At 36.4% G+C, this 21,240-nt stretch overlaps 1 protein-coding gene across 2 annotated transcripts in view; it reads right to left on the bottom strand.

Moving 5' to 3' along the window:
• The window catches only part of PTPN3 (protein tyrosine phosphatase, non-receptor type 3), a 52,820-nt gene extending 35,123 nt beyond the window's left edge, over positions 1-17,697 (bottom strand). Inside the window, exons 1-5 of one of the 2 annotated variants that reach the window (XM_008935760.1) lie at positions 17,612-17,697; positions 12,219-12,282; positions 11,276-11,448; positions 6,260-6,394; positions 4,538-4,714 (exon numbers count right to left, since the gene is read on the bottom strand). In XM_008935760.1, the coding sequence (XP_008934008.1) occupies positions 4,538-4,714; positions 6,260-6,394; positions 11,276-11,448; positions 12,219-12,282; positions 17,612-17,679 (617 nt within the window). In that variant the 5' untranslated portion in view covers positions 17,680-17,697. The remainder of the gene's footprint in view (positions 1-4,537; positions 4,715-6,259; positions 6,395-11,275; positions 11,449-12,218; positions 12,283-17,611) is intronic. The other variant, XM_008935768.1, reaches the window with a different exon arrangement.
• Between the last annotated feature and the right edge of the window lie 3,543 nt (positions 17,698-21,240).

Raw genomic sequence — 21,240 nt, forward strand, 5'->3', positions numbered from 1 at the left:
TAATCTCCTTTCTTGTTAAACAGAAAATTTCACAGCTAATCTTTTCTGTTAGGCCACCGAGTGTACTCTAACCTACCAAAACACTTGTTCCTACAGGTTCTGCTGTTCCCAACCATATAGACATCTTTGGTTAGTGAGTTCAGCTCCAGCCAAGCCTTGGCCTTCCTGACCCCACCCTTGCACAATCCGGTAGTGTCCCTATACTCTTCCCAAGATATCTGGTCCCTGCTTCCAGTGCCTCTGCCCTTTAGCTTGACCAGCAGGTCTCAGCTCAGCCATGCTAGCCTCTTGCCTTCCTTGCCTGATTTCTTAAGACGTGGGGATCAAGAGTTCCTGTGCTCTATAGAAAGCATCCTTAAATATCTGCCAGCTCTGTTCTGCTCCATTGTCCCTTAGGAATGTTTCACAGAGGGTCCTGTTGACTATGCTTTTTGAACACCTCCAGGGATGGTGACTCCATCACTTCCCTGGGTATCCTGCTCCAATGCTTCACCACTCTTTCAGTAAAGAAATTCTTCCTTGTATCCAATCTAAACCTCCCGATGTGCAGCTTCAGCTCATTTCCTCTCATCCTATTGCGAGTTACCTGGGAGGAGAGACCAGCCCTCACCGCACTACAGCCTCCTTTCAGGGAGCTGTAGAGAGCAACAAGGTCTCCCCTCGGCATCCTTTCCTCCAAGCTAAACAACTCCAGTTCCCTCAGCAGCTCCTCATAAGACATGTTCCCCAGACCCCTTGCCAGCTTCATTGCCCTTCTCTAGACCCGCTCCAGCATCAAAATGTCTGTCTTATACTTTGGCACCCAAAACTGAACCCAGTACTCAAGCTGTGGCCTCACCAGTGCTGAGTACAAGGCCACGATCCCTTCTCTATTCCTGCTGGCCACACCATTTTTGATACAGGCCAGGATGCTGTTGTTGGCACCCTTTGCCACCTGGGCACACTGCTGGCTCATGTTCATCTGGCTGTCCACAAGCACCCACCCGCTCAGGTCCCTTCTTCCAGGAAGCTTTCCAGCCACTGTGTTAAGGGAATCTTCAGGGAAGCTAAAGTTAGAACTAAGGAAATCCAATTTTAACTGAAAAACAGTAATCAAAATACATGCACTTACTAAGTTGAAAGTTTTATCTCAATATTAGTTTTGACATTTTTTTTTTTAAAGTAACAGTATTACCATGTGCCTATCCATACAGGCATGGGATAAATATAGTGACAGAGTACAAGGTATAGTCAGAAGATAGATTGGATTACCTGTTCTGAACTAGGGAAGCACAGCCATAACAAAGTGTGGCATAACACCAGAAGCAGCCTATGAGACTTTGGAAGCTCAGTGTGGGCTCTGTATCTGTGTTAAGAGTTAATTTTTCAGTGGCAGTAGCACTTGGATGAGATGCACAGAAGCAGGCCAACAAAGAGGAGGAAGAACTGACCTGTGAGGCTTTCTTCACAAAGGCTGGGGAGCCCTGAGCTAACAAAAGTCCTCTTGAAATCCTCTTCAGCATTGTCTTAATGACAGGTTTTGTGTGGAGCCGTGATTTGAGATAGTTGGCTTAGACAGGCAAACCTATTGATGCCCTGTGAATAAAGCTCTATTTAACATATGTTAATGTGAGATTAGAGCAATTTTTTTTTCTATAACACATATGTAATAGACAGCTCCAATCTCTTCTGCAGACACTAATCTGAAAGAGAAAAATTGCTTCTTTTCACTATGTCTGAGCCTCAAATTGTACTTGAACGTGAAAGTACCTTACATAATTTGGGCAGCAGAAGTAGTCTAGCTACACCAAACAAGACAATCAAGCTTGCCCTGGCTTTCTGTAGTTCACCTATGCACATGGCTCTATTTTCTGGTTTTCCTTTTTCCAATTAGAGCCTGTAGGATATACCTTATAATTTCAGTTGGAAGACAGAATGTTCACACAAAGCACATTTTTAAAACAATTACTGTGTTCTTCAGAGAAACAATAGAGTAAGTGACAAAATGTTCTTGATCCTCATCTCCAGCATGTTCATTTAAAGTATTTAACTGTAAACATAGCCCTAGGTGTTGACAGGTAGGTATAGCATATTTAAAGAAACGATAGAAGAAATGTGAACAACTGATGTTTTATGCTCCCTAAGAACTGCTCCACATAATTTGTTTTCTAAACTGTGTATAGTTTTACAGGAAAAAAATAGAATCTGATTCCCATGAGTAAAAACAGCACAAAGGAAAATGGATTATTAAGAAAATAATTATACTTGGTATTGTCAAGAGGTAAAAAAAGAAAAAGCTGTATAGGGAAATACTCTGCCAGCAGTGGTGGCTTCCACAGTTCTGATATACACCAAGGTTCTAAACATTCTTTGGTAAGATTAGGCACGGTAATTCTTTTAATACAAGTTTTACCTATGTATTTGTCTCAAAAAGCCTGAGATCATAATAGATCAGTTTGAAGGTAGGTCCATCTTGGATCACTCGTCATTTTGACAAAAAGGTTTTAAAACATTACCTACAGGCTGTAGTAAAACACGTGAAAACTACCCCATCACTCCTGAAATGTTGATGGCAGCCCATGTGGACTAAAACTATTGAAAACTTCAGTGCGGAGAATAAGTTGGGGTTTTTTCATTTGTATGTTTAGCATGTATTTTGCCTCAATTGCTAAAAAATTATTAACTACCTGTTTACATACAGAAGTCTAACGGTCAGTACAACAAAGGGTCACTCATTCCACAAGTTACATTCTCCTTCCAAAACACGCACTTCAAATTTCAAGTAATCAGATCTGTGCAAGCATCTTTTCAGTTACCTGTAGAGTATCAAGTATTACAAACATGCCTAAGAAACCAGGCATGAGTTTGGGATAAGAGGTACACAGTCTTGGTTTATATGAGGTAGTAACAGTAATCTTCTCTAGAGTGAGTGATATTACACAGACACAGAACAGTCATTTAGTGCTCAGAAAAATAAGTGAATACACTATTTACAGATTTAGAACATCCTATTTTCACTGTCTGAAAAACAGCATAAAAGCAAGCTTCCCCTCTCCATTCTCAGTAGGCATATGACAGGTGAAACCAGAAAGAAAAAAAAAAAAAAAAAAAACCAAAACACCAAAACACTAACACTACAGGGGAGGAAAATAAAAAATAAAAAAAAATTAAAAAAATCCAACAACATACTGATTGGCAGGACACAATCCACCAACTTAGTTTTCTGTCTACAGCTTCTACCCTCATCTCTTCTTACGGTCTGCCTTGCATTAATTTTACTCAGAAAAGAATATATTCTGTAAACATTCAAACACAAAAGACCTGGCTTCCTGTCTGTGACTATTCACAACATCTAGAGGCATCACTTTTCTATCTTATCATAGTTATTACTAACAATAATAGTACTAAGGTTAAACTGATTTCTAGTCAGAAAAATAGAGAAATAGTTTAAACCACCACACTGACAAAGTCCAAATACAGACATGTTAATTTTTCCCTTCTTTCACAGAAGCCTGTTGTAATGTAGTAACATTATTGTATTAAAAGTTGAAAAACAGTTTAAATCCAGAGTTTAAAGCTACAGTTACTAGCTGCACAATATCACAGTGGTACCTGAGTCCTACCAGCTTCCATTAATACATCACTTCTCAAAATACCTTTTGCCTTAAAGTTACTAGAGATGACTAGAAATGGTTTTCATTTTGTAACATTACAAAGGAACCTGTATTTTTAATACATAGCACTCTCCCCAGCTCAAAGTTTTAAAGTAGCTTTGTTCTCTTTTTCAGCCTGAATAATCAATGACTTGATAAATTATTTCTGAAATTAAATATTGTGTTAATCTGAAATAAGAAATACCTCTAAGATACAAGTGAAGCCATACATAAAATGTAATACATAAGCAAATTATCAGTGCACAAAGATAGGTGTTTCTAGCCCAGTGACCACACCTAGCAGTGGGTAGATTACTGCAGGGGAAAAAAGTCTGTCCTCAAGGAATACAACAAAAATGCCTCAAGGCAAAAGCAAAGGCTGCCTTTAGACTAGTAATCTACAGTTCCTCTGGGGCGGGGGGGGGAAAGATGACCACAGCAGTATGTTCTTGCGCTTACTCAAATTTAGTACCTCTTTCAACTGATGATGCTGTGCTGATGTGGGATATAAGTGAACTCTGAAAAAAGTTCTGTAAGTATTTCCCCCTAAAAAAGGAAAAGTTTATAACAGATAGGAAAGGGTTTCAGAAGCTACCAGGAAACAAGGTATTACAGATATGAACAGGCATGCCTTAATAGCTTCTCTAATTTTAATGACAACTCAACTACTGAGAATTGTTTAAGGATGAAGGGTTGGATTGATTTCAGCTTGTCATGAAGTTTGCATGACATGGCATTTACAGTTCAGTGATTTGTCAAAATAAAGCTTAAGCAAACACAACACTGTTTGAACTCATTTTAATATTATAACTGATGATGACTTTTATACGAAAGGTGTTTTTTTTTTTCCTTTGCTAATATAACAAAATCAAAATATGCAATTAATTGTTTGCACAAGTCCTTACCTCCTCTGTGGACTACGGTTCTGAGAGAACTCTGAATCACTGTCCTTCGATGTTGGAGAACCCTTATATGTATAAAAAACATCCTCTGTTTCCGTAATATAACTAATCTCATTTGTAAGGTTATCTACAGATGAGTGTCGTGGTTTACGGATTTCATGACGTAGTCTAGGACTCCGCCTTAAAAATAAGGAACATAAACACAAGTTGGAAGATCAGAACAATTCACGGAACTCTATCAAAGTGGAACTTCTATCTTATTGCAATCTGTGTCTTGAAATCCTGACAGGTCTGTAAGTCTTGTTTTAAATAATTTTAAAACATTTTGTATGGTACACTAGGCATTCATACACAGCTAGGTTCAGTACATTGAACTGATTTGGTTTGTTCCTTTCATCCCCCCCGCCCTGAAATGCTACCTGTATTGTTAAAGTTCTAATCATAGGATAATTCAGCCTGGAAGGGACCCATGGAGATCATCTAGTCCAACCTCCTCCTTAAGGCACATTCAGTTGAGGTCAGAACAGGCTATTCAAGGCTTTATCCAGTCAGATCTCAAAATCTTAAGTATGGAGACCCCACAGTTTCTCTAAGCAAACACTGCTCAGCTGTCCTTGGGGTGAAGCAGTTTTTGACTATGTCCAGACATAGCATATACCTGCTGCCTCATCCTCCTACCATGCAGCACTGAAGAACCTAGCCTCATCCTCTAGATGGCCTCCTCCTAAGTACTGCCAGGCTGTTATAAGACGTCTGGGAAACCCTCTCTTCTCCAGGCTAAGTGCAGTTGTCTCAGCCTCTTCTCACAGGGTAAACGCTCTAGTCTCCGGGCTACCTTGGTGACTGGTGGACTTTGCTGAGCTCACTCCAGTCTGTCAGTGTCTTATCTTGTATTAGTGGACAGAAAAGCAGCTGCAGTATTCTAATAAGGTCTAATGAGTGCTGAGCAAAAAAGGGGGATAATCACTTCCCTTGATCTACCACCTAAGTTTCTGTTAATACTGTCAGGCTGCTGTGGACTTCTTTGTTGCTAAGGCGCACAGATAGCTCACATACAGCTTGCTGCCTTCAAAGATGATAAGATCCTTTTCCAGAGAGTTGCATTGCAGACATTACTGTTGCACCAGCTTCTTCCTTCACAGGACTTAGAATTTGTCTTTACTGAATTTCATAAACCTCCTATTGGCCCATTTATCAAAACTGTATTAGGAGTCTTTTGCATAGCAGCGCTGTCCCCAAGCTTACTGACTCATCTCATCAGTTTGCTGTCATCTGCAAACTTTAAGAGCAAGTATTCCATTGCCTCCTCCAGGTCATAAAGATGTTAAGCAGGACAGGTCCCAAGGTACTGCTGCAGTACTCCATTTGTTACTGGCCTCCAGGTAGACCATGGCCCATTAACAACTCCACTCTGAGTCCCATCATGTTTTTTTTTTTTTTCTCCTCTTTTTTTTTTTTTTTTCCTTTTTCCTTTCTTTTAAACCATCATCTTGTCCACTCTTTCAGAACATAATGTCTTAACTTGGGTATAATATTTTGGAAGACGGTATCAAAAGTCTTGCTAAAGTTGAGGTATGTGACACCCACTCTTCTCCTGTCATCATATATTCTCAAAATAACAGTGTTGAAATATATGTACACGTTACATAATTATTCTGCTAGAGTAGAAACAATTGGAAAAGGTAAGAGGCTGGAAGGTATGGGAAAGGTTGAAACTGGATTTACCAATTAGGGGTAACAGGAGGTGATCGAGAAGGAAGGCTTTTGGTCTCTAGATGCTCAACAGACAGAGATCGTCTCATAGATGGGTTCCAAACCATCCCACCTATAACTTTTCTGCAGTACTGGCTGTTTACAGATCTGAAAAGAAAGAAATAACCCTGTACATTAATTACTTTCATTAAACATATTTTGTTTTCTTTTTCTATGCAAAATCAATTTTATAATTCATGAGTTTTAAAAAGTCCCCTGTGCTTTACCCCTCCTTACTTACGCATTTGAAGTCTCAGACAGACATTTGCTGTTATTCACTTGTGGCAATGCAGTTGTTTGTTAATCCCTGCTACAATACTAATCACAAATCTGGGTAAAAATAACTTTTTCTGAGAATTATTTTTAAATCAATTGTGTTTAAGAAAATGGAGAAGAAAACAGGAAATTCAGTGTGTCCTATTGGCACTGAACTGAACACCTGACAAAACAGGGTTCAAATATAGGCAAAATACTGTAGATGTTCTCTGTTAAAACTCATAAGAGGGTAAAATTTATTAATGGCTTCACTGGACACATGACTTTAATCATCTACCTGCTGCCTAGGCAAATAAGAGCTACACCAGGGTACTCTGTTTCCAGAAGGAAGCCACATGTGAGTTGTGTTTCTTATAGAAAAAAAAAAAATCTGTCATGGAAAGATGATCTCCAAGTCTGGACTGTTTCTTGTGTCAAGAACCTGATACACAAGTGTTGCATCAGAACTTCAACTAGGAAAGCAATAGAAATACATTACTAGTGGAATTACACAGCATAAAACTTAGTTTATCTCAATTTCAATTTGCTTTAAAAATTAACTTTCATGCCTTTCGTCTTTTTACACAGCATTCCACAACAGAAACAAAAAGATAAGCTGCTCATGCTCAAGTTTACAGGCCTAGGATTTCTCATGGAAAAGCAGCAATTTATGAGCTAGAGAACCCAACTTTGGCTCACTACAATCCTGAGGTGTAGATAATAGGCAGCTGGGACAGCAAGGTATGTAAGGACTTTGCTACAGAGCTGAATAGGCTCAAATTTACATAGCGTAAAAAGTTGTGTATGTTGTGGATATTAATCATGCTAATATCAGACCTTAACTATGCTTTGCATTGCACTGCTTTTTGTTTATACAAGTAAAAAAGAAAAAGTGCCCCAAACCTTTTTTTTTGTTTATATTCTGAAGTATTTTACATATCTAGTTCATGATTTTAAAGCACATTAGTTCCTTCATCTTCTAAATATAATTTTAAAGCTTCTCCCAGTTTAAAAAACAGAGGGAAAACTTAAGATGAAGTATCTTAAAATATTATATCAAAATCAGTTACCTAGGTATGTTTTTAAGCTTAATAAACACATAGTTCATGAGTTCAGGAGAAGCTTTTGCCTATATTATACATTTAATTTCTCTAAGTCTTTTGAATACAACTGATAAGGCACAAACTATTCTGGTCCTCTCTGAAAACAGAGTTCTTTCAAAGAAGACGTACACTGGCAGTGCAGAGAGGGAGAACAGAAAAAGAGGATGTATTATGAAAAATGCATTTTGAAGAATTCCACATATTTTGTGTTATTCAGCTTTTTCATTAGAAGTGCCTGTTCAAGCATTTTCCAATGCAGATGACTTTTGGGGTGCAATGTAACTTGTGTGATGTAAGCCAGAGCCCTAACGTTAACCCCAAACCTGACCACAGAATCCCTTTAACAGTATATTCTCCAGATATTTCAGTTAAGTTACATGACATAATCTCCTGAACTCCAAGTAGCTGCTCTTCAGATGTCAAATACAAGTAGACTTCTCAGCAAAGACACTAAGAGGCTGCCCATGCCTTTCTGGAATGGGCTGCACTATCTTGAGATGACACTTCCTTGCTCCTAGTTATTACTGTGGTTATCTTTTGTGGAAAAACAAACAAACAAACAAAACCAGGTACATTTTTAGCTTTTCAGCAAGGAATGAGAATGCATCTAAGAGAAGTTATTCAGCATTCATTCCAGAAACACTGTATGAACTTACATCTCAAAATCTGGGAGATGTGATTCAGCCTGAATAAGACTTACGGGTGCTTTATACAACTCAGCAGTCTAATTTAAATGGAATTCCACTAGTACTTTAAGCTAAGAGAATCTAGAAGGACATAGAGATGTCCAAGTAAGAAAATGTACTAAAGGGTTGCAAGAGTTCAACTGTTTGAACTAATGTGATAAATGGTAGGTTATACGACTCACGTGAGTGTAAAAGAATACAGTACAAAAAAGCCTGAAATTGTAGAAGAAAACTCATGACACTTAGGGTGGTAAACCCCTAATTAACCCCCTTCAAAGCTGACACAAGTTTGAAGAAAGAATTGTTAAAGACAGGTCAATCTTAAAACCTCTGGGGTTACATTTTGTGGTTGGTAGGATTTTTGTGTATGTATTTTTGTTGTTGTTCTGTTTTTTTGGGGGGGGGTAGTGTATTGTATAGTTGTTTCCTTTTTTTTGTTTGTTTGTTTGGGTTTTTTTTAGTGTGTGTTTGCTTTACACAATGCAAAATTTTGAAATTTTGCTCCCTTTCAAAGGCAGAATGTAGAATACCTTTTTGGTTGCATAGCTTTCATTATGATGGCTCAGAGCCATCATTGAAAGGGAAAGGGAAAGCCCACGTCTCTTAAAACATCTCATTATCACAAACAAGTAAGAAAGTAAAAATTTTTGATATATGACAGATGACTTCAGAATTGACCTGTCGATAACTTTTTTTAAAACTTTTGAGAAAAATCAACAGTGACAGTGATCAACTTATAAGAACTACTAAAAGTCTTCCAAAACTATTGTTGCTTCCCATACTTTAGCAGTATGACAGTAAAGGTTGCTTCGTCATTTCTGCCTCATGTAGAGCCTACAATGCCACGCTTGATGTTGGCATAAGTAAGGCTAAAGAATGCATTAGTACAGAGGATATCACTGAACCTCTTGGAAGATATCACAATGAACAGTTCTCCCTAGAGATTCCTTAAGAGTCTAAACAAGCAATTCACCAGAGGTTAATGCCTTGGAACATGAAATTACTTGAAAAGAAGTCTTTCTTAGTAACTCAGTTCAACAATGAGAACTATCCTGCATGCTACAGGTTATTAAGAGTAGTTAACAGTAAATTTGTCAAAAATGTTTGATAAAAATTGGAATGATAATGAACTATTACGCTCCGGAGCTCATACTGCTTTCTTTCCTAACATTACAAGGGCTGTGCAATGCCCGCATGTCCTTTTATATATACAAGCATCAGGATTTTGAATCCGTTTGCAATTATACTCCACATACCTCACAGAGGAGCTACTTCTAAAAATACCGATATGTAAAATGGTAGAAAATTAGATTACTGTTTTGTTCAACTCCTTGTTGAACCCTTGCTTCAGCTATGATCTAGTATCAGGTAAAACTATGGTATTCCACTCCAGCAGGAAATGGTTTATCAGCCTTTTTACTGTTGGGCAGTCCTCATGGGTTAACTGCTTCAATTACAAAGAATGCTAGTCCACTTGGCATGAAAACCTACAGTATCTAAAGAGACATGACAATGAGAAGCTAGCCAGCCACTAAAACCTGGGGAGTTACTTGAATTATGATTACATCATTCAAAAGTTGAACCTTATCCAAACAGGAAAAAGAATTAGCCTGACAAATTAAATGTAAAGTTAATCTGTTAATGGGACACACTGCAAAAAAAAGACACAAAAAGGAAACAAAGTACTCCTCCAAAAATTGCCAGAACAACCAGGTTTCTAGAGGCTGCAAGATCCAAGGACCAAAGAACCCTCCAAAAATCTCGCATTCAGAGAAGATGACATAAGATTTTTCTTATTCATTACTAATATGAAAGATTTTTGATATTTCATTATAGTATCTTTTTCAGGGAGCGTGGTGGGGTGGAACATGGGTGAGAAAACGACGACACAGGACATGACATGTTTGTAGCTGAATTGCTCATAAATTAAACAGAACAAATCAACATAATGAAAGAAATCATTGGGACTGATACTTACAAAATCATCTAAAAGACTCTAAGATCAAACAGCAGAACTACTTAAGTCTAACCTCCCACTTTAAACTAGTGATTTCATATGCTCAATATTTCAGAAAGGTTTGACAAGGTCCCTTAAACGCATAAAAAAACTAGGGAGCTAGGGAATAAACAGGGTCCTCACTTTGAGGAATTACCTATTCACTTGTGACATAAAAGAAAGAATAGGAAAAAATGTTTTAGATTTACAGTGAAAAAAGATCAGCAGATCAGCCATGAAGTCTTAAAGGGATATCTGTCAGGGGGGATCTTTTGTTCAACGTTTTCACCAGTGATCTAGGGAAATTTAGAGCTTGCTGAAAATACTATTCACACAGAATGGCCAAAATTATAGTCCATTGTGAAGAAAAACATAAGGACATCACAACATGAAATGACTAGACCATAAACTATCAGATGATATTCAGTGAAGTTATGGGCCAGTTGGTACATACAGGAAGGAACAATCACAACTTCATACAGCAAAACAGGCTCTGAAGTATTACTTTTGGGGAATTAGATCTTAGATATAAAACTACCAGCTCCATGACTAGTAGAACCCAACAAGGCAAAAAAAAGGCTAGAAGTGTCACAATAATGTCTCTTGAATACTTGAAAGTTTTTAATCTCTATGTGAGTAATAAGTGCTTGGTATTCCAACCACATTTTACTTTCCAGTGTTTTGATAAGTCAAATTGAAAAATTAAGTTGAAACAACACCAGTAGAACACACATTCAAATACCCTTTCAGGAAACTAGAAGAAAAGTTCTATTGTAATGATACCATGCTGCAGAAACAAAGCACACCTCTATAATGTGTGGAATGCTTCACATACAGACTGAGACACAGCTGTAGGCAGAACTAAACTCTGCCACTCCAACTTGAGCTATCACTGGCAAATCCTCCCATTCACATTACAAAGCAAAACATGCTTTCACACAGTACTTACTTTGCTGGATTTCTAGAACCCAGTGTCAAATAATGTGACAGTATCTTTTTTTCATGAGGTAGTGACTTCTTTGCCTGAAAAAATGTATGATGTTCTACACAAGATTTCCATAGATTTTTGCATGCTCTGTAATTTAGCATGTTGAAGGCAACAATATGCTCTCTGGATTCATTCTGTAACAATAGAAAATACCACGTTTCAATATATACAAGTAGATGAAGCACAGCAAACAAGCTCAAAAAACAGTAATAAAATTACTTCTCTTTTAAATAAAAAAGACGAATTTAGGAAAATATAAAAATCAGTGTATAGTAGATTCTGAGATGGAGATGGCCAAAATAGCCCTGTGACTGTATGAAATGCTAAATTGCAAAATGGATACTTTAAAAGTTTAAGCAATACTGAAGAATTATTAAGTTTTTCGTGGTAAAGATTTTGTATGTAAGAGCACAATATTAAACAGCTAGATAGTTTCAGTTTTCCAGTCAGATCTTGGCCTCCTGTGACAAACAATTTTTTTTTAGATGGGATGGGATAAACATCTCTTTATTAAATTCACTGTATTTAGGAATTCTACAGGGCAGAGACAGCACGAAAAAGGAGAGCAGATGCTGCCAATAAGAGGGAAATACACTAGGTTACTAAATACTGGAGGAAGGATCAAGGTCTGCATTTCTTCCAAGTCTCCAAGGAAGAAGAAACCTGCATGGGAAAGATGCAGTCCAGACTTAATATGGAAGGATTCAAAGTTGGAAATGAAACAAAAGTGAGAAACATAGCTAGGATAAGAGAATTAGAAAAGCAAGGGCAAGTTAACAAAACAGAATTTCAAAGGCAACTTACCACAACAGAGCCTTTTGATCAGCATTTTGCTGTCTTGACATTTAAGGCAAAAAATCTGAACATAACCACTTGAGCAAAGTAAAATTAAATGACTACTTACATGTTTTTGACGTTGTTGAATAAAAAACTTTTTCCTTTTAAAGGAAATTTTTAATATGTTCACCCTAAAAGAAAGAAAGACCACGAAATACTAAACAGTATTTAGAGGATTAAAATAATGAACTATAATACTGTGTACAGCGAGCCTATGAGATTATTGCCATTAAGTGGTCAATGAATAATATTCAGTATCTCCTACGTTGAGATGTAAAGAGATGTCAAAAAACCCAAAGGAAAATTTTAGCTAAGAAGGCCCTTTTAAAATTTAAATTCTTCCTCATTTACTCTTTAAATAGTTCACACAGAAATTCTCTCCCACCGAATCTATTCTTACAGCAAAAACTTGATGACATCCTTTACTAAGCTGCACAAATGTTAAAGATGGCAAGTTGGTATAACTTAAAAACCATGTGACAATTATGACTAAAGGAACAGATTTCAAGACCCTAGCAATGGCAAGGTTAATCATACATTTGAAATTTCCCAGACATTTCACAGAACTGGCTTTGTAACGTGAATATCATGTATTTGTATTAATAACTAAACACTGTAGCTAAAAATCATAATTGTAGGAAAATGAAAACTGTAAGAATGACTGTTAATATTTTTCACTTCAATTATTAACGTCGCTACGTAATTTATGTGGTAATTTCATTCAGAATGGAACACCTTTTCTATATATACATAGTATGAATAAAGATTTTCTAAGATAAGGTTTACAAATGGAATTGGTGCTCAAGCAATTTGTTTATTACATGCTTATCAGTTTTGCTAAATTAAACAAATGTATTAAGTGCCCACACACCTTCCTACAGCAAAATAAAATTTGTCTAAAATACCTAAAATTTTCTCTGCAATATTTCTACTTCTATAACTGAAAACCTACACATTTATAAAAAAAGAAACTGGTGATGTGTGATCAGCTGGAATCATGCGGATGTATTAGGAATGCTCTTTAAGGTCTGATCAAGTCATATCTGTCTGCAAACACACCATGAAAAGGGTTTGGAAGGTTGCTGCTAAAAGTGTCAGAATATTCCTGGCAACTAACAATGTTTCACAGTACCTTCAATCTCAACACTTATGAATTATACTGAAGGTCATCTGAGTTCTTACAACAGGTTTTGTATCACTCTCAGCAAGTGGGGCAATGACACATCATTCATTCCCCAATGCCTATGAGAGAGATGCACTTCAGCTATAGAGCAACAGTATGTTTGCCAGTTGCAAAGAGGAAAGGTAATGGACCAAACAACCCCATCTCCTGCACAGAAGAGGTGGAAAACTGAACACATGCCCATTTCTGAAAATGCTTTTCTACATCAATTACAGAACCACAAAGAAAAATTAATTTCATTAACACTGTTCTTCAGCAACCAGGCAAATTGTTGTGCAAGTAATTGGAAAGTTAAAATCATATCTACTTCTCCTGTTAGGCCAGCTCTTGAAATACTTAAACCATTTGACTTGCAACCCAAAGCAGTAATGATCCATACTACTCATCTAAAAGTTCAGGATCGTGAACTTCCCAATAAGTCACAGAAACTTTGACTTGTACTTGCTGAAATGTAACTCATTTTTATAGAAATACTTTCTTAATCCTAGTGCTACTCTGCCTGAACTACTAACACTCAAGTTTTGTGCTTCTGGTTCTTTCTTACATTTCTTGACTTAAATTTCAACACACAAGTTTTTTGACTTATTCTTAGCTTACATAGTTGTTATTTTTGTACCCTAGCATATAGCCAGTAGAAATGCAGGACGCAAAAAAACTAACCTTGGAGACTAAGTGAAAAAAACCTCCACCTAACAACAAAAAGGTAGCCACAGAATATCACAGAATATCAAAACTCTATCAGTCCCTCGTCTCTCCCCTTTTTAAAAAACATGATTCACTGCACAACCATATAAACACTTCAAGCCAAATCATGGCTTTAAATCTCTTTGACTCTCCTCTAAATAGAGCATCCCTCTCAATTCCATTAATTCTTCTAATGTACAACTAAACTTATTTAATTCAATGACAAAGTAAACTTGCTAATCTGACATGTTTTTTTTTAACATCAACTAAAAATCATTTGCACTATTACTCCTAGAAGTTGAGTGAATATTCACATATAGCAGAATCCACAAAAGAAATCCAAGAGATTAAGGTATCAAAGGATTTAGTATTAACAAGTGCTTGAAGATGCCACATCCAAACCATGATCTGAACAGAATATAGTTGCTCTTATTCTAACTGGTGGCTTAGCCACCCTTATCACTCACCAATAATCTGCCCAGTGACTATGGAACATTCACAAATCGCTAAATTTAACGGTTTACTTGTAAAATGCTCAATACTTGTAGCTTATGGTACATCTTTTGGTCCAACCTTCCTGTCATTCAAAAGGGTCAAAACAGATTTGTCACTTAGTCAGCAACAGAATTATTCATTTCTGATCAAATCGGCATTTCTGTCCCAGCACTTAGCACTAACAACTGGTATTTTTGACTTCAAGCAAAAATGCTTCTTTAGCTGTACATCTTACCATTTACCATCAGAAGATTTATCAGGAAAAGTTTGTCAAATTTGCTATGCAAAACTTTTTTTTTTTTTTAAATTTTAACTAGCTATGTAGAATGTATTGAAACTCTAGCAGTTTCTCTGAAGTTTTCATAGCAAAGTAACTGCATATACTGACTAATATGTAATACATAACCTCAATTGCTGCGATGTAGAGTGTGCTTGTATGGTTTTGCCATTAAAGTAATATTTCACTTGCAAAGCAAATTTGGAAATTATCACAAAACAGTCGAGCACCTCCAAAAATAACTTTCAAGAGCATATGAAATACTGCATTAAATCCAGAGTTATTTTTTAAACCTGTCTTGACTTGCATTCCCTCTAACTGATCAGTCAGCTCCTTACGTAGGTTGCTTTGATTGAATATCCTCCTTTTGCCAAGGCCTCTTTCTCTCACTGCCTCTGTTCCTGAAACTTTTGGTCCCCTTTGACTACTACCATATGGCATAGTTGTATTGTCATCTACTAATGCTGCAGAATATTTTACTTAGAGCTTTGGAAAGTGCTTTGATGGTGTTTGCTGCCACCTTGAGTGCTACCACATTTACAGTGAAGCTTGTTCAGCCCATAGGAAAAACTACGTACTGCAAACCATGTTACATAAAATGTCTAAATACCAATTCAATTATCTAAATTGCATTTGCTTTGCATTCTCAGGTATACACTTTTCTGTAAGGAATCTCCTTACCTGCACACCTTCAGCCTAACCAACACACATTAGAACTCCAGGCATTACAGAAATTTATCTGCTTTCATGTCTAAAAAGATACTGGAAGTGCATACTACAAATACAGCACAAGCTGGTCTGCACAGCTTTCCTTGTTCACCTGTTTTGGTTTTTTTTTTTTGGTTTTTTTTGGGTTTTTTGTTTGTTTGTTTGTTTTCCCCCCTTTTTTTTTTTGGTGGCGGGAAGGCAGGTAGGTAATGGATACTACTCCTGCATGAAGAATTATGAATAACTTGTTCAAGGACCCAGAAATAAAACATGAAAAAGTTATCCCCTATGTAGTGAGTTTTTGTTCCTTTCAAGATGAGAAAATATATTTAGACAGAGAGTAGGAAAGATTGGAACAATTGCATTAGCTGTCAGCTGAAAATATTGCCACCTAAACCTCATGTTTCAGAATATAAATTATTTTAACTGGAAAATCTGTGGGTTTTTTTTTCCCTCCATCTCTTTTTTTACAAATGAGAACAGGTTCTTCTCAGTGACGTTGTAGCACCTGCGTTTTATTCCTCTGTACGCTCCAGAAGTAGAAGGGGTACAATGTCATGGATTCCTCCTGTCTTGTGTGCTGTAAAGCTCTCCTTCCCTTCCTAAAAAACCCTCATCATACAGCCTTGGATTTTAAAATGCCATCACTATGGTTTTCAGGAATAATTATTATCCATCCATACCTTGGGTCACTAAGTTGGCAGTACAAGATGTGCAGAAGAGAGAAAACGTAACTCCAGCTGGTTGTTTTTAAAACCTGCAGCTGTTTAAAGAAGCTGCAAGATTGACTTATGAAAAGGCAGAGCTCATGGTACAAAGATTAAAAGTCTATTATGCTTTAGTGTGCATTAGTAACAGAAAAATACAAGATGCCACTGTGCCGTACGAGAACATTATTGACATATGTTTAGGGTCCCTACAGTACATCCAAGTGAGTTCAAACACAATTCACTGCAAAGAAAAAAAGAAAAACCCAGACACTGTAAAGTACATTTTCCACTAAAATTTAAATTGAAACCATTGTTATTGCTTTCTTATAGGAAACACCTGTTAGGTTGGGCTCATAATGAAAGGATGGACTGACTCAAGTATTTAAGGAATATTGCTAAGAAGGACCTTGTCATATAATTAAGGGGCAAAAAGTAAATACAACCCATTAGAATTACTTTTCTGTCATGACTAACAACACTACACTATCTTAGTGAAAACATTCTCCAGAAACTCTTACTAATTATATGAAGAAATTATGTGTAACATGATAAAGCTATACTTTACCAAGTATACAAAACAAATTCGTACTTATTTTGAAAAAAGAAAGTTTGAGAAAAATTCTTCCTTATCCAGTCCACAAACCTTAATGAAATGCCTCACCCCCATGTGATTTCTAGTCTATGTTACTATTTTTAGTATAACTAATAAACTTCATAAGTACTATAAATATAGCTTGATTTCTAATGTCATTCACATTAGAGTTCTGGTACACATTGCTTCTTTGTAAAGATTTTCTAGAGAACTATCATGCATTCTAAATGCTTTCAGTATCAGAGTAATGCAAAGCTCTCTCCCCTGGAGCCTCCAAAACTTGTTAATGTCATATAACCTTGTTTGATGGCATTTAAAAATTTGTCTAAATTATATTATACTAGTTCCAGTAAATCTGAAACTCCAAATAAGTCATTTTACATTTCTTTTCTGAGAAGTAAATAGCTTCTTGCTCAATGACAGAATAAAAGGATAAGACCCTTAGCTGTTGAGCTTTACTAGTAATACTCAAAAGCAAAACAAAACACCATCAAAGAAAACCCAAACAAACAAAACCGTTGCTGGGTACAACAGCAGCCAATCTGTAAGGCCACAAGGTCCTCCTAATCATAGAGTCATACCTGTATGTAAATTAACTCCACTAAGACGACACACTGCAAGGAGTTCAAAAGTCTTAGAGAATGAAAAGCTTAGGCAACAGGTTTCATTTTTATCTTAACACAAGGCAATACTATGGTACCCTGTAAAAAACAAATTTGTGTATTGTGGGCTTCTTTGGAATAAATGTTAAAGCAAATGGAAATACGGTTGATAAGACCAGACATATTTCTTTACTAGTAAAGGAATTTACCAGGGATAGAAGCTTGTGCAGATGAGCTTTCTATACACAGCAATTCCACTGGATGCAATCCCAATCATAAGATCTAGATTATGGAGGTCCTGCGAAAGAAAAATACTGTAAGAACACAGATGCAACTTCTGGCTTTCCCATTTATCTACTTATAAATTAATTTTTATGTTTTCTATACTTAAATTGCTACTCCTGAGGCAAAAATTCAATCACCTATTTGGATTTATTTTTGCCTCGTGCCTCCCTTTCCTTTGATGTTATCTACTAGGATTATAAACTTTCATTAAACCCAGTTGTAGTATTCATCTTACTACACTAGCTATTAAATCAGTTTCAGACTCAATTTTCAAGTCTAGCCTTATTGATTTAACCACAGAAAAGCAGTTGAAGCACTTCCCAAGATCCGTCCTGTAAATGTCACAGAATTTTGGGAACTGAGCACAAATATCCTGCTTCTACGTGGTTTAAAAAGAGTAAGGAAATAATTCCTTATTTTTTCAAAAAAAGTCTTACCAAGAAAGACCATGCAGGAGAGAAGCACAATTCTGCATGTATGCTAGAGGAATGTAAATGTATACATGAATATTTGATACACTAAAATATGATACTAATATGTTATGACATTCACTTCTAAATAGTGCTGAACACATGCATAGATCTACACGTGTGTAGAACCCATTGGTTAAAACATCAAGTTTGACTCAAAAGTAGTTTCAGATGATTTAATAAAGCATGGCCAAAGGGTTTGTCTTAAAGTCTTCAGTACCTTAGCTGCTCCTCTAGATGGTACCCTGTGCTCAGTTAATACACAGTTTCTTGCATGTCCAATCCAAATTTCTTTGCATTAGTAAAGTACAGAAGAATAGAACATACAGCATGTGCTCTTATAACACTGTGGAAAGACTATAATAAAACCTTTAAAAAAATCATTAAACAGACTCGTGATACAAGCATATGCATGAATGAATCTGAACCTAACCTGCAACGTGATTTATAAATGTTCAGTGAAATACCACAACAATACATAGAATATGAGCATAATCTATTTAACACATAGTGCATAAACACTGAATACTGACAAGATCAATGGAGTATTAGTGCTATCTCAGAGTATAATAAAACCGTTAGGTAGGTAATGGTCCAAATAAACTCAACGTATCCCCAAATGAGATGAAATTACTAATAATCCTCAGCAACCTGCTACCCTGTTTTGCCAAAAACTGCTACTAGAGGAGCTGGTTGAATCTCCATTGGAAGAAGCTCATGATGCCAGTTTATGCCAGCATAATACATGAATCCAGAATTGACACTCCTTGATTTTAATACTCAGAGAAAACAGGAGGTATTTCACGAGATGAACTGTAAATTAGCTGTCCCTGCCATGACACAGCCAACCTAAAACAGGGCAGAAATCTGTATTATTAATACTTGGAGCTTACCCCAGGTTCCTGCTCTGAATCTATAGTATGAAGAAATAACAGCTTTAAGAGAAAAAGCTTAAAACCTACATGAATAACCAGAAGTAAAGGATTAACCAAACAATTGACAAAGATTAATTAGGCTAAACAACTCTTTTTTTCCACGAGCTTTGTCAGAACAAAGTTCATTCTCCATTCCCCTCTGTCCCCATCTAAAATATTAATATCACATGCCATTAGTTATAATGAATTATCTTCTGTTAAATCCAAGAAACCCAAAACCAAGATTCTGGACTAGTATAAAACAGGGTTCTCCCAAAAGAAAGATGGAGATTTGAAAGGGAAATAACTGCACAACATTTATGCTGTTAAATTGCACACTTATGAGATACATGCATATATTTTTCTTTTAACCTTTTTTTTTTTTATAGGGATAGTAAAAACCCTATAAAGATAAAAATTATTATGCCAGGCATCTAGCTAAATACCGATTTATTACAATTTTAGCAGTTTATATTTATCCTCAGAGAAAAGCAGACCTATTTGCAGATGAAAACTGGGCTCACATTAATTCAAAAATGTAAGTTCCATGTTTAGCATGTTGCTAAAAAGAAACCTCAACAGTTGACTTCTGCAAAATATTTAACTTTGTAAGTAAAGGAGAAGACCAAAATACTCAAATGATACCAAAACAGCTTCATATGGTTATATGACATTGTCTGTTTTGCTTTCCATTTCCTTCCTAGCAGCTTCTGATGCTCTAGATGTTTTTTTCTAGCACTTGACCTGAACAACTACTTCAAGTATTTTCATCTTTCAAAAAAGATGAGTTGTGATAAAAGTATTAATTTGAACTGAAACAATAGCAAGATAGTCTGCATCTTAACGGCCTGGAATACAGAAGGCTTTGATTCAAATTCTATATTCTATTTGATTCAAATGATACTGTTTGGTGTCAGGTAGAAAAGGGGCTCATGACTAATATTCTGGCATCCTGTGAGCCCCAAGTCATTGCAGATCAAACAGTGGGCTGGGCTGAGGGGAAAAATCAATCAATCAATCAATCCATCCACTGTTAAGCAGATAGCTCCAGAAGGTATTTCTACTTGCATAGAGCAGCCCAGTACACTGCAACAAAATTTTATTTAGTTGAAAATGTCTGGACCCACTCTAAACTCTCCTTACTACCTGATACTGGCATGACCACTACTGACATGCTGCATGTAGTTTGGTGGCCTGCAGCTCAGGAAGGAAGCTGGAAACAGAACAACTCCCAGAAACAGCATCCCATGAACATAAAGAGAACAGTCCCAGGGTTAAATTCTTGGAACTTAAGTTGGCTTATCAAACTACTAGGCTACAACAGAAGCTAAAGGACAGACTGATGAACTTAGGTGCATATAGGGAGATCTCAAGTATGACAGTAATGAGTTTTTCAATATAGCAGAAAGGTGGCAGATGACCCAGCAGACAGCCAATGACCATACACAAATTCAGATTTAATAAGATGCCCATTTAAAGGTAAATGCCTTATTAGAAATTGGGAAGGCTTTTACATTGTCAGAAGACATAAGAAATTCGTTCACATATGCTAGACTACTTGCCCACAACCAATGCATGCAAAACAAGACCTCTGATCACCTTCAAGAGTTGTCCCATAATGATTGCCTCTCCTGATACTCATATCAGATGGTTTGAGCATAGAAAGCTCATATTTTGTTCACTTCAATTATTTTCTTTAGTACTTTTCCCCCATCCTTAAAAAGGTCTCCACTGTTTGAGCATTGTATTTCATGAATATGAATGTAATTACAGTGGCTTAATACAGGGATACTTTAGCAATTTTTAGATAGCTAATGCAATGCTCACTTATTTGTGGTAGTATAAAGAAAAAAAAAAAAAACAAAACAGAAGAAAACATCATCCTGAAGGAGGAAAATTACCCTTTCTATCCCCTTCCATCAGTAAAGAAATTGATCTTTGTTTTTTTTCATTAGAATTCTCAATGTCATGATTAACAAATCTAAGAGAACAGTAGCCTTCATTTAGGAAATCAATCATTTGCACTACGCTTCATTAAGATTTTATACTTACAAGCTTTATGCCAAAATACTGTGCTAATTCATGAAAGCACAAATGATAACTTGCACACTAGGATGCAATAAAAGAAGAGTATTTTTGGGGTTCATCTCAGACAGCTAGTAGAATCAC

The sequence above is a fragment of the Merops nubicus genome, unplaced genomic scaffold (assembly GCF_000691845.1).
Source record: "Merops nubicus isolate BGI_N331 unplaced genomic scaffold, ASM69184v1 scaffold80, whole genome shotgun sequence".
Taxonomy (NCBI): Eukaryota; Metazoa; Chordata; class Aves; order Coraciiformes; family Meropidae; genus Merops; species Merops nubicus.